Source organism: Phyllostomus discolor, chromosome 5 (genome assembly GCF_004126475.2).
Source record: "Phyllostomus discolor isolate MPI-MPIP mPhyDis1 chromosome 5, mPhyDis1.pri.v3, whole genome shotgun sequence".
Classification (NCBI taxonomy): Eukaryota; Metazoa; Chordata; class Mammalia; order Chiroptera; family Phyllostomidae; genus Phyllostomus; species Phyllostomus discolor.
Window position 1 is genome coordinate 146,539,066 of NC_040907.2, and position 14,628 is coordinate 146,553,693.

Here is a 14,628-nt window from a genome sequence, read left to right on the forward strand (position 1 = left end):
CATCAAAAATAATATAACACCAACAGGTGAACTACAAGGATTATGACTGTAAGTGAAGGTGCCAAAAGAAACTTAACAACGTAAATCCCATCCCTTTGATCAGGAAATTCTATAATAAGTATGTGGTTAACAAAAAGACTACATACACTATCCTTAACTATTTATCTGAACTTGGGATTCTACTACTAATTACAACGGCTTTAAACAATGTGGCAAAGAGGTGAATAGTCTACCCATAGTATCAAGTGCAAACACATGAAAAACAGATTCTTGATCCAAAAACTGTCTCTCAGCCTTTCCTCAGTATCTCATAAGCCTTATTGGCCTTCACTATTTTTAATCCCCTGCATATGTAGGTTATATTTCTTTAGTCCAAAAGAGGAAAGGAAATTTTCCATGGCAGACTGCAAAAGAGAGGTGCTTCTGGGTATATTTTCTTCTTGTCCTTTTTACTTGCTGCTTATCTGAAGCCTAAGAACTAGGTCTCCTCGACTTTGAGTAGGGGGTTAGATTGTCATATCACTAAAATGTTTCCCCTGAAGTACTTTAATCCCTAATCAGTTCCCAAACCTTACCATATATTTAAGATATGCAGTCCTTTGCCCTTTACATCTCTGCTTTCTGATCTCACATTCCTCTAATGAATGACTGCCTGAGTGGACCTACTATCTAACCTACCCTCTGTCAACCTCTTAGACCAAAGAATTCTTTCCTTAATAATTTTAAGTGCTATTGTCAGAATTATTCTGACCCTCATTCTGATCAGTTCTAATATTAATACCTTGATTTAGGACGTGAGGAACAAAACAGATCATCATTACAGTGTAAATTAACTCCGCAAAAATGAGATGATTAACAGTGAAGGGGTAAAGAAAAATTTAACCCAGAGTATGTAAGCTAGTGTTCCCATCTATTGGCTGCCAAAACCTTTCATGTCAAAGCAAGAACCCTGCTTACTTCTAGGCACACCAAACCTACAAATGTAGAGTCACAGCCCAGAAACTGTGGGATGTCTATAAAGCCTGGAAATACAGATAATATTTCCTATTTTTACAAACTGAAGATGTTCTCTATGACGTTATATATATTCATGTTTCCATATTCTATGTACATCTTGTAGAGAAACACTATAATGAAGAATCTGTCTCAAAAATGTTAAATATAGTATATTGTAGAAAAGACAAAGCTATAGAAACTTGTGTTTAAATGTTTATTCATGCATTGAATGAGCACCTACTAAGCATCAGGTGCTCAAGAACTTCTATGTACTGGTTTATTTGGTAGCACTGGCCATTTAATTTAGTTGCAGTGCGTTACTAAAGATAGGCAGTTACCTTTTTTCTCTTGTACTTGATCTTGACTTTGAAATAAGTTTGAATGCTTGAGGAATGAAGATATTTGGCCGTACAAAAGTCTTATGCATACAAAATCAGTACACGATGTTTCCTTCTCTTCAGAGTGTACATAAATTCTATGACCACTTCAAATGATATAAAAGCTGTTTGGTCCCCATTTCTAATTCTCTCCTCTAAAGTCTGCCAACAAGAAATTATATCATATATTATTATTTCTGAGAATTATATAACGGTGATTCTGGAAAGTAGGCTTGATTCTAAGATGCTAATTTATTGTATTATTTTAATTCAATAGTACTTTCCCATCTTAAGTCAAAATACAAATATTAGAAAAATTTCACATCAAGAAGTTTACATACTCAGCACCTGCAAAGAATACTAAAGGACATGAAAACTCAACATAAGAGAACTGAAGCAGAACCCCACAGAACAAGCTATCTATAAGATAAAAGGACGAGCTGTGGAAAATTCCTTGTGAGGCTGGCTACTGCAAGCACAGAAATCTCCTGGGGAAAGCCCCTTTGAAGCTGTGGCTATGTTCCTCAGCTCTGAAGATCCTAACTTGGAGCCCTATACTGAATTCTACTTCTGACAACCATACTGGCCCCTACGGACAGCCAGGCATGGTCCTCAGGGAAGTGATAATGATAATAAGCAGCTTCAAATTACAGACATTGTAGATTCACAACTGCCAAAATCACCACTTGCAGCATGCAAGAAATGAAGAGTTGAAGCATTTCTCCCACCACTAATAGAAATATTCACAGAGCAAGGGAAATTCTTAAACTTGCATTGGTGAGTCAGCCATAAGCAGAAGCAGGTAGTTACATATGTACACCATCCTTATGACATAAGCCTGTACTCCCAGTTAACCCTCAGAGTGTCAGAATGGCTTTCTAGGAGGACAGTTACCATAACACACAAAGCCTTTCATTGCTCTTCCATCCCTGCTGGACACATCTTTCTAGCACCTCTTCACTTCCAGATGTCATGAACTAGTGTTTAACTCCAAACTATTATCAACAACATTTCCTCCCTTAATCTCTAACTGACTATACGGTTGGCCCTCTGTATCCACAGGTTTTGTATCTGCAGATTGAACCAAGGATTGAAAATGGTATTTTCTATCTCCATTTTGGAATCAGTGGATGTAGAGGGCCAACTGTATGCTTTGTTCTACACCATTTTACATAAAAGACTTGAGCATCTTCAGATTTTGGTATCCACAGGGGGTCTTCGAACCAATCCCCCATGGATACAGAGGGACAATTTTAATTACCAGTAGTTAAGCAAGCATCTAAGAGCCATAACAGTAACTAATTTTTCTGAACACTTTATATACATTCTCTCACAAACCCAGCAGGATAAGCTCTCTCTCCATTTTTACAGACTGAAAAAAAGGACCATTGGGTAAATGACTTGACCCCAATCACCAGTGACAGAGCTTAAGAATTCAACCAGTGTCTTCCTCACTCCAAGAGTCATGTGCTGTCCACTACTCTATGTTCACTCCATCTCCTTCCTCTGTAAAATGCATATGGCTTGGTCAAACTGACCATACTGTGGCAAACAAAGCTGTGGCTATACTTATCTTTCTGACACTACCAAATCAAAACACTACAAAAAACCCACCTGAGCAGTGACAAGTTCCAAATGGAAAAGTATTACGCCTTGAAAGACAGAAAAATGGACCGATCAATGGAGAAAGCTATTTAAGTAGAAAATTGTCTTAGAAAATATCTAAAAACATTACATTTCTGAGAGAGCACTTTTGTGTCAAATTACTGCAAGGTCATAAAAAGTTTAAAGTTAACTAATTTTCAACATGTAATTTTGAAATATACAGTTTATATTATTAATGTTTTCAGTAGCATACATAAAAAACTTTCTAGTATTTCCAAACCAACCTTTTCCCCCCCAATAGAATATAGATAATGTGACTTTGCTGACATTCATATTAAATATGCAATAATATGTTCTGAAACAGTTTGTAGGGCTGGTGGACTTTGGTGGCTTTGCATTAAAACTGTAGTTAAGAAACCAACTACAGAACAGTCTCTAGTTTTATATCTAGGTCATACAACCCTTAATCAAATCAAGCATAAGTTAGATCATTTCTATTATTTCCAGAAAAGATATTTTTAAAAAGGGAACATGGGCAAGTTGAAAAATATTAATGTTTCCACCAACTTTGTTATAAATAGGCATATTTAAAAATAATTTATAATCCCATGAATTCATCGTATAAGGAATTTCTTCCTGTTTTGAATAATCCCAACAAAATTAACACTAAATTATATTTAACTAGACTTATGCCAGAAAATATAAAATCTATATAGTTACTTTCTATTTGAGGTGTGGGAAAAGGCAGAGATGCAAACACAGAACATAATTTGAAATTTTTTTCCAAAAGTATTCAAAAATATATGAATTAACTAAGTAAGTAAATAGAGAAAAATATTCACTACTGTTGAATCCAAGTAGTGGTATATGTAAGGGCACTATATTTTTCTCCCTCCATTTCTATAAATACAAAATTTTTTATGACACAACTGCTAGGGTATATCATAAGGTCAAATACAGGTTCAGCTGAGTCTCCTGCTTCTAAAATGGGCAGTTAACTGAAGTCTAAGAGATTATCATACCCAAGATATTATATGCCTCCCCTGGCTCTGGAGGCAGACTGCCTAGGTTCAGATCCCAGCTCTGCCAGTTATTGGCTGCCAGTATAATGAGAATAATAGTCCTCTACCTCAAAGAAGTTCCAACAAAAAACTGTATGTCAAGTGCTTAGTACAGGCCCAGGCCTGGCCCATATGTAAATGGTGTCTTATCACATTGTTATAGTAACCAGAGGATATACCTTCAGACAGAAAAAATAAAAGAGACTAAATGACATGACAGAAATTTGGGGTTATTCAGATTTCACTGTAGGAAAAAAATGGTAATCCATACCATGATAATATCCTACAGAGCCCCGAGTCACCATGACAATAACAATAATCATAACCCAACATTTCTATGGTACTTTATTACAGGCCAAGCGCTGTGCTAAGCCCTTTATATGCAGTTTTTCATTTGAATGCATATGAAGCAAAGAATTACTATTCCCACTTTACAGAAGACAAAACTGAAGGTCAACAATTACACATAATTTGCTCAAGATTACGAAGCCCAGGCAATCTGCCTTCTGAAGTCTGCTTCTGACAGCATTCACCTGAACTTGGGCAAGTCATTTCCCATACTGGGGCTTCATTTCCTCCTCTGGAATACGAGCATACTGCTGGAATAGGTGCTCTTAAAAATCCCTTCTAAACCTGTCTGGATAACACTGGTACTTAACCCAACTTATTACATACAGAAAGCATCTCTGCTCTAGTTCTTTTACATGCCTGAGTTTCTCTGTCTTATATAAATGTGGAATGACGCACTATACAATTCCCTTGGTGGGGCACCTCAGTGTTCCTGAGCTCTGTTGGTGGGAGGTACATCATCACTAAGAGGTATCGACCAGGTAGAGAACCTCACTAGAAAGTTCCATAACTAAGTCTCTTTAAATGGAATCGAAAAAGAACCTGACTTAAAATGAATTGTACCGAACAGCACTACTGCAACAGAGAAGTTAAGAAGATACATCAACAAAATTAGCCAAAGCTCTAGCACTTGAGTTATGTCATTCTACCTCTCAGGATCTGTTTCCTTATTTATAGAAATGAAGTGGCTTGACTTGAGGTGGTGAACAGACAATACAATATACAGATGGTGTATTATAGAGCTGTACACCTGAAACCTATATAATTTTATTAACCATTGTTACCCCAATAAATTCAATAAAAAAGTAGAAGGAAGGAGGGAGGGAAGGAAGGAAGGAAGGGGCTTTTAGATACAGGTAATCCCTAGAGAAACAGCCACCAAAACCCAGGGAACCAATCAACTTTGCTACTTTGTTAGGATTAAGAGAAGGGGGTAAGGAAGCATGTGTAGTTTGAAAAACCACACTTGAATACAGTTATTGCTTTTACAATATAAACCACAGAAGTAAAAGCTCCAAAAAAATCTATTCTTTGGCAAAAGGAAGTGTAGCAGCATTGGGGAATGAGGGGTAGGGGTGGCATGAATTTTTTAAAAATATTAAGATACATTATAGTAGATCACTGTTGAAAGCCCCTTTTAGCTCAAAGAGTCTGTAAAATAAAAAATAAATGTGGTATTCTATGAAATAAACTCTTCATTTTAAAGAAAAATCTTATTTGTCAAAATAAACCAATTTTTTAAAAAGTCATCAAAACTACTTAAGACATTTTCTCACTTTTGTAGAAAAATGATTTAAACAAATGCACATATATGTGAAAGTCTCTACACAAGACTCAAGGTGGTCTGTTTTTCAAACATACTTGATATAGTTATCAAGACAAATCAAGTCTGATAATAATTCCAAGCCAAAATACATCTATTCCAGTGGATATTACTCCTACTCCGGTTCTAATATTGGTTTAAAACCCAGAAGCTCCATTTTAAGAAAGCAAAGTGAGACATAAAGTCCATGTAATTCTTTCTGTGGTCAAATATATAAAGATCAATTTTAAATAAAATCTCTTCTACAAATCTTTTGGTCATCTTTGCTATTCCATGGTACCATGGGAATGAAAAGACATGAGACCAAACTCAATTCCATCTGTCTGGCTCTCATTAGCATTGCTGGTAAATGGCCTGCTAAGAAACAACACTCTACTTGTCAATATCTGTTTGGTGGTAACTTTTATGGATTTAATCTCTCCTCAGACCCCATTTTCAGAAATAATTAATCAAAAGCCAGTTGTATTCCAATTCAACTCCTATAAAAAGATAACTGATGTCTACATCATCAGCTCTCACTTAAATCTCCCTTATCTCTAAGACTTGACTTGGGTTGGGAGCATCAAAATAAAAAGAGGGCCTATTATAAAAAGAATATTATGAAAAAGTGGACAGCTTTTAGAAAAAGAGGAGCTCTCCTACCAAATGCAGCCTCCTCATATGACCTCCCTCCTCCAAAAAATAAGTGCATAGAGAAATTCCAGAAAGTGTATTCTTCCCTTATGTACCAAACTGATCTCATCTTTCAGTGCCTCTTCATTTAAAAAAAAACCTCACAAACTTCAGAATGGCAAAAATAAACCTTACTATTAAAATCTTCCTGAAGGAGCCTATATAAACTTAAAATCCTCTCTCATTAAAAACTTTCATACACACAATGTATGAGTTTCGTGGACCCACATGAACTGTCAAGGTTAAAAATCCTTGCTCTAGCCTAGAGAATCATGTGCTTCTCAATAACCTTATCTCCTCCTTCAGCAATGGGAACCACCCAAACATCACATCTGACACGTAAACGGCAATAAAAGGAAGGCTCCAACTGCATCTGATGGTTTAAACTACCTTTGTCAAATGATGATTCTGGCATTTTTCGGCAATGTTCAAAGGATTTGTTTCATTTCCTTGACCACTCAAATTGAGTCTCATCCGAGCTCTCCTCTCTTTTCTTTCTTCTTTTCTTTTTTAACTAAGCCTAGAAGGTTATGGCCAAATCAGTTTATAAGTGAAGGATAAATGCCTGAGAAAAGATGATGTTCAGGACACTGCCAACCGATGTGGTGGTTCAGACAGCAAGAACAGAATAAGGACACTCCATTCAACCTTTTTGTCTGGGGCACTTCCTGGGTTTTTCATTGGCATTTAACACCAAAACGCAAAGCTCATTTTTCATTAAAGTTGCAAGACTTTCACTTTGCCCAGTTTCAAATGGTGTAATTGATCTGCATTGTCTTCTTAAATAACCCAACTGAAGGACACTGCAGCTTTAAATATTTCAGTGCTAGCTAGCAAATAGACTCCATTGCAATATGGCTCTGAAGGTCATGTCCTATTGTCTCTTTCTTCTGGAAAAAAAATTTCTAAGTCTTTCTTCTAGGTAACATAGGAAGAGTTACCCCTAGAATTTCCACTCTTCCATCTCGTTCCCGGATAGAGTTCTGGTAGCTATCGGAACCTCACTCATAATTTTCCCAGCAGGAGCAATATGCTGATTGCTATTAATGATGCCAGAACCTTAGCAAGAGATAAACACTTGTGTTCACATTAGTTTAATTGAGCATATGCAACTGTCTGAAAGAGCACCACTCAGGGGCTGTTAACCTCTTCAAGAGTAGGACCAGGGTGGCTTAAAGTGGATGGTTTCCTGCAGGCACCCTGAGCTCGGGATTGCATAACCTGAAATGTGTAGCTACTTAGAATGACAAGAATCTCCTTGTACTCATCCTGGGACGATGCAGGCACCTCGACACACCTTACAGTTTTCCTTGTCAAAAAAGGTAAAAATAAGAAACAAAAGCATGGTGAAGGAAAAAGCAAAAGAGAAAAGACCCTTTTCTACCTTGTCAGGGTGCATAAACACGCATCTTTGAGCAGTCACAATGTTCACCCACCAAGGTGCACGGGAGTGGAATAGCCCCAGTAAACTGGAGGCTTTGGAAGGGGGCAGGGGCACTGGACATCGTCCTTTTTGAAGAACAAAATAATCAGTAGACGATTAAAAGGCTGGGAAGAAGGGACAAAGGAAGCAGGGTAGGAGGAAGGCGTGTGCAGATGCATTGGAGCATTACCTGAAATGGCAACAGATTGTTACCATTATCGGTCCGGAATGCGTTATCCTCCATCCAGGACTTGGAGGTGAGCGGGGCTGCGCGAGGGAACTTGGGCGGCGCGATCACATTACTGGAGAACGGCTTTTTGAGTGGCGAAATAGGGTTGAGCGGTGAAGGTACCCCGACGCCCACGCCCACACCCACGCCGACTGCCCGGCGAGGGTCCCGGCCCGCTTGCAGGCCGCCCCACGGGTTGGAAGGCGCGCTCCAGGCGGCATTCACGCTCTGGTGCGTGTTCCAGCTGGAGGAGGCAGACGAGGCAGCAGCGGCGGCCGCAGCTGCTGCTACAGCCGAGGACGAGGACGGCTTGCTGGTCATGATGGGCTGGTGGCCGTAAGCCGCGGGGGCGCTCCTCTGCGCATAGGGCGCCTGGCTGGGGCTGGCTGGCGAGCGACGCTGCTGCGGAGGCTGCGCCTGCTGGGGCTGCGCGGGCTGAGCGGGTTGCGGCGCAGGCGGAGGCGGCTGCTGGTGGTGCTGGGTCTGCGCCAGGCCAATTTGCGGGGAGAAGGTGCCTCCAAAGACTGGGTTGACGTGGTGCGGGAAGTTCTGGAAGAGCATGGTCCCATTGACTGGGGTGATCCCCTGGAAGAAGCTGTCCTCCACTGCATTCGTGGTGCCAGTGGACCAGGTGCTGCCGAAGGACGGCGACAGCGACGCGCCCGGTGCCCCGGGATCCTGTGGTGGTGGCTGCTGCTGAGGGGGCTGGTGGAAACTCAAGCCCGGCAGGAGCGGCGATTCCATCTGCATCTTGTCGGGGCCGTTAGGGGCCGGAGGGGCCGCGGCAGGGCTAAGGGCCGGCACGGCGCTGCTGTCCTCCGGCTTGGGGGTCTCTGAGGAGAGGGGCGTGGACGGGGTTTCGGCTGCGCTGGGCTCGGACTGGGGCTGCTGCTGCTGCTGCCGCTGCTGCTGCTGCTGGGGCTGGGGCTGGGTTTTGCTTTTGTCCATCAGTAAATCATCCTGCATGGTTTGCGCAGCTGAAACGGGAAAAAAGAGAGACGCGTTATTGTCAATGTGATCGTTAATGCCCCTCGCTGAAGCGGGTGGGTGTTTTACTTGCGAAAATCCAGTGCCTCCGCTACTAGCCAATTGCAATGCAAATCCATAATCTCCCATTTAGAAGAACAGGTCGGGCTGGGGTGGGAGGGCTCGCGCAAGGTCTCTAAAAATACTGTGAGAGCGTCTTCACCCTTTCTGATGTCTTGGTTCCTTTCCTGTATTAGTGAGAGATGTGCTTATAAGACAGAAAGACAGCAATTTCGCCACGTCTCTTTTCCCTTCACCGGAACTAAGAGCGTTCACCCTGCAATGAGAAACTGATTCTGGTTCCTGTTTTTTTCCCAAGCACCACCCTCCCCTCGTTATTTGCATACGTCAATAAATACTGCTGCGTCCTTCAGCAAGGTTAAAAAGACACCGCACACGACCCTTTCTTCCCCCCCTGCTCAGTTCTGGCACTTTAAAGAAACAGCAGTCTTATCCCTCCTGATTAGCAAACTGCCTTCTAGCGTTGATAATTGTTTCATTTAGCAGCAGCGAACCACGAGGGAGGAAATCCTTGACATTTGTTAGTAGGAGGACTCAGCTGCACAATCATTCTCTGGCCTCCCAGTAGCTGCAGCTACTCCATTTTGTTAGGAGACAGGAAAAAAAAAAACCACTGTTTTTATGGAGGTAAAAATCGACTGAAACGTTTGGAAGTGCTTGCTGCCTGTTACTCTCTAAGGATTGGGGTTTTTCTGTCTCCAGTTCTGCCACACAAATTTTTGGCATCTCGGTGGTTCAGGTCCCAACAGGAGCCTGAGAATTTCTCTGCAGACTGGAGAAATGTTCTGGCTGGATTTGAGGTCAGAGAGAGAGGAAGAGAAAGAGGAAGAAAGAGAGAGGGAGAGAGACTGACAGACGCTGAGTGTGAGATGGGGCGGGGCTTTTAAACAATCCTTCTTTAGAAATGTGGGGAAAAAAGTAAAAGAAATCCTTTTGAAATTTAAGTAGAAAGTCAAGATAATTCTGGAGTTGCCAGATTTTCAATTTTAAATCCTCCTGCTGCTGCCTTGGTCACAAGACTTAGGCAAATTTAGAATGCTCTCTTATCACTAGTATTAGCAGTGAAAGATCATGGTTTGAAGACCCTGAATTACCATATGCTAGCAAAAGTGTTAAAAATAGCAGAGTACAAAGTCCCAAATTCTCATACATTGTAATTATAGTACATTGCCATCACTGCTTCGTTTAGCCATATAAGGAGTGTATGGTATTTTCCATTTCGCATAGAAGGACTATATTCACCTCTGCCTACTGCCTGTTTTCTCATTCAGAGATGAAAATAGTAATCACTCAATACCAGATTTCCATACACATAGTTATCATTGTCCCTTAGAACATGTTACTTGTATTAAATATATTAATGTTACAGTGCTGAGACCCCCCTGAAAACAAATACTTTGAAATGTTAAAGAAGCATATGACCAACCATATACTTTTAGATGATGATTCAGTATAATTGTAACAAACTTATTAATATAGTTAATGCAGTTACCTAACTCAGATGCAGAGAAGCATCTTTCTCAGGACACCTGTGAAAGGGCATTCAAATACCCTCAGAAGGTCTGTCTTTGGATATCCTCATAATAACGACTGTTGTAAAATAAATGTATTGAAAGATGGTCGTGCTAGCGCTGTTAACTATTAAGCCAAATTATGTCAGACTAAGAAATAGGATTGAAAGTAGTCCTATTTTATTAAAGGTTATCTTTTAAATGATTGCATTTAATCATGGGGTCATACAGTTGAAACTAATATATTGTACATCAACTGTAATTTGAAAAGAAAAAATGGTTAATCCTTCATTTTAAAGTTTCATACATAGACAAAATAGTGGATTCAAAGAAATGCTCCACAGCTACCTTCCTCTCTCTTCTACTCCTTTCTTCCCTATCTCCTCCCCCCGAAAAAAAACAACCCAATATGACATACATCATAAATTGCCTCCTACTCCCAATAAAATCTACTTAAGATTTTATGTTCCTCAGTTCTCTTGGTCTAAAACAATGCTTTGATCAGTATTGAAAAAGGCACAGAGATGCAAGTGAAGCTGGGATTCACAACACAAAGTTCTATTGCTACCAAAGGAAATGGTGATAGAAAGACATTTTTATACTTGGTTTAAGCAGTGCTGCAGTAACCATTATAATCTGAGATTTCAGATGCTTCCAGGGGGCTAGAATTAGCTTTACAATAGCCATATCATCATGGCTGAAATATGCATTTGATTCTAATTTCAATATCAATTCAGCTTTTCCCATGCTTGTATAAATGCTTTTTGTTAATGCCTTCAGTGTAAACTACACACTCCTGATGGAAGAAAATAATGCTGTACCATAGCAAAAAGCCAAAAAGTAAGCTGGGCTCAGAATATTTTATAAAGGCTGTAATTGATATTAATATATTTATTGAATTTTAAAATTTTTATCATACCATGAACATCCATTTTTCTCAACACTCCTTAAAGACCTAAATTTCACTTTCGGCATAAATTCACTTTGTCAAGGTCAAGACCCATCTTTAATAAATAAGACCCTTTAAACAAAAGATAAGCAATAGATTAAGATAATATTTATAAAGTTAATATGCACCATCTTTCAGTGACTGTTTGTATAGTTTGTTTGCTTGGGTTGGGGTTTTTGTTGTTTGTTTGTTTTCTTTTTTCTTATTTATAGCAAAGTCAGAGAAATAGATATCTCCTTCCCCTCCCCCCACCACACACACAATAGATCTTCCTTCACATGCAATCACCCAATCTCAAGTAACAAATTCTTAGTAGCAGTTACCTTTGAGTGTCCAGTTTTTAAGGATCGATAAAATTTAAAAGTGTACAGTATTTATTTTCTTCTTTCAGGTTGATTATGTGACCGCTCTGGCAAAAGCACTTTGACAACTGTAAGACGAGAGGGCATGCGCAAACAGGGAACTGTGGGGGCTGAAGTCCTTCACAAGGTACTCTGCCTGACTTAAGCACGCTCAGCCAGCAAAGGAAGAAACCTCGTAAATACTGATTCCAAGGGGAAGAGGTTGTACCCGGTTCACATCATATCTTCCTAACCAATCCAAAATCACGAGTAGTTGAAACAAAAAAGAGGAAAAATAAAATGGTTTATCAAGTTGATTTAAAAAGCCAGGTTAAAGGAGAAACTGCATTGTAGGGCTCAAAATAAATAAACCCAGCAGAGCTACCTTAAATGGTATTAGAATGGTAATGACTGGATAGCCAGCAATAGGAACCAGACCCGGCAAGAGATTGGGGTGAGAAGGAATAAGAAAAAGAGGGGGACTAATCGGCAAAGATAAATACTTAAAGTCTGACTACATGTAAAATCAACATTTTGAATATTATAGAATGAAAAATATCTTCATATTAAAAGTGATATTAACCTTGGAGTTCAGGTCAAAGTAATTTTCAGTCACAAATTAGTTTACCTGGGCATTTATTAATCCATTTGACCCTAAGTGCAACTCTACTAATACTTTGTACAATGGAGAAAAATAAACTTTGACTCCTAACCCTTGTTGAATGACAATAAAAAATTAGCACTGCCCACACTTAATGCAATTTTATTATATTAGAAAATAAACTAATTTTTACTCTTCCTTCCCTAAAATGAGCACTCAGCTCTAAAACAAAAATTACTCAAACATAAATGCCAAGTATAAAGACCAAGGAAACAATAAATTATACGAGCTCCCCCCCCCCCCACCCACACACACACAAAAGGACCGAGAACATCTCTACTAAAATCCTGTTTTTTATTTAACCAGAAAGGAAGCACTTTCTGAAATTCTGTCTTCAGGCCACAGACCTTAAGCATATACCCCCCTTTGAATAGTTATGGAAAAATACAAAAACAGATTGTAGGGTTAGCTCACTGAAATATACATGGGTCAAATACATCTTTCTAGGTTTCCTTCCTTTCCTTCTCTACTTATATCTCTAGCACAATGCTTGTAAGTTCTGGGTAGTTCGTGGTTGCTCCATACATGCTTGCTTAATGGCTAAGTGAATGACTGGATGAAATATAGTTTTTAGGTGCTGTCTAGTGTGGCTTGATTCATTGGAGCATCATGCCATGCATTGAAATGTTGGGAGCTTGATTCCTGATCAGAGCACATACCTAGGTTGTGGGTTTAATCCTTGTTTGGAGCACTTATGAGAGGTAACAGATCGATGTTTTGCTCTCACATCTCTCTCTCTTCCCCTCTCCCTCCATCCCTCTCAAAATCAATAAATGTATTTTTTTTAATTTTTAAAGAAATATAAGCCCTGAATGGTGTGGCCCAGTGGTTTGCATGTTGTTCCAAAAACCAAGAGGTCACTGGTTCAATTCCAAGTCATAGCACATGCCAGAGTTGCAGGCCAGATCCCTGGTTAGGGGTGTGTGAGAAGCAACCAATCAATGTACCTTGATGTTTCTCTCCTTCTCTCCCTCCAGCCCCCATCTCTAACATAAATACAGAACATCTTTTAAAAATAAAGAAAAGAAAAATATATATAGTTTTTGATTATCTAAAAAGTCAAGGTTTGAGTAGGTATTAAATTATTCTCCATTTAGAGGTGTAATTACTTTTTCATCAGCTGCAAGAATAAATATGAAGGGGGTTGGTATAAATAGAACATCTTGGCCCTTATGATGTTCAGCAGTGTGAAGATCATTTGATTATCACCATGAAATAACATTCACTAGACACTAATTAAAAAGAGAACTTTGTTCCCATCTAAGAATTTACAATCTAATAAAGATAACAACCAACCCATCCACAGAAACTGTATCATTAAGTTCACAGTAGCCACAAAGAGCTAAGTCCAACAGATGTTTAGTCAGGCTTTGTCTTGCTTGACTTTGTAGTGGCCTTGACATAACTGAGCATACTTTTCTGGGTATACCTTCTTCCCTTGACTTCCTTCATGTTGTTCTTTCTTGATTTTCTTACATTTGGGGTATCTCTGTCTCTCAGTCTTCTTTGCTAACCGACTTTAAATAGTGAGTTCTTCAGGACTCTACCTGGGCCCTCTTCTCATCTCACTCCATGTGAGTGACTTTCCCAACTATAAGGAAAGGACCAGGCTATCCTGTTGACAGCTACATTCCCAACATCTATCACTATGCCTAGCACATAAGAAATAGATATACAACAAACATTTGTTGAATTAAAAGTACATTTATATGCAAAGGGCCAAGAATGCCAAAGCAATCTAGGTGGCAAAAAATAAATAAATCTACAAGACTTTACACTACCAGATATCAAGATCTATCATAAAGCTACAGTAATTAAACTGTGTAGCTATTGGCACAAGAATAAGAAAATAGACAAATGGAACAAAAAGAAAGTCCAGAAACATCCACATATATGTGGTCACCAGATTTATGAAAACAGCAGCACTGCAATAGTAGAAGAATGGTCTTTTCAGTAAAGGATATTGCAGTCAACTTAATGGCAAAACAGAGACCTTCACCCTTGCCAGATGATACACAGAAATCAATTTAGACTGATTGATTTAGACTGTAAGTCTAAATATAAAAGGTAAACAACAAAGCCTT

General features: G+C 39.3%; 1 protein-coding gene across 9 annotated transcripts in view; it reads right to left on the minus strand.

Annotated features, from left to right (window-relative positions):
* CPEB3 (cytoplasmic polyadenylation element binding protein 3) overlaps positions 1-14,628 on the minus strand; it is a 180,634-nt gene that overhangs the window by 146,254 nt on the left and 19,752 nt on the right. For 2 of the 9 annotated variants that reach the window (XM_036026996.1, XM_036026995.1), the window contains exons 1-2: positions 9,225-9,473; positions 7,997-9,012 (exon numbers count right to left, since the gene is read on the minus strand). In XM_036026996.1, coding sequence (XP_035882889.1) covers positions 7,997-9,001 — 1,005 coding nt within the window. In that variant the 5' untranslated portion in view covers positions 9,002-9,012; positions 9,225-9,473. Of the gene's footprint in view, positions 1-7,996; positions 9,476-11,865; positions 12,337-14,628 lie in introns of those variants that run through there. The other 7 variants (XM_036026994.1, XM_028512301.2, XM_028512304.2 and 4 more) reach the window with 6 other exon arrangements.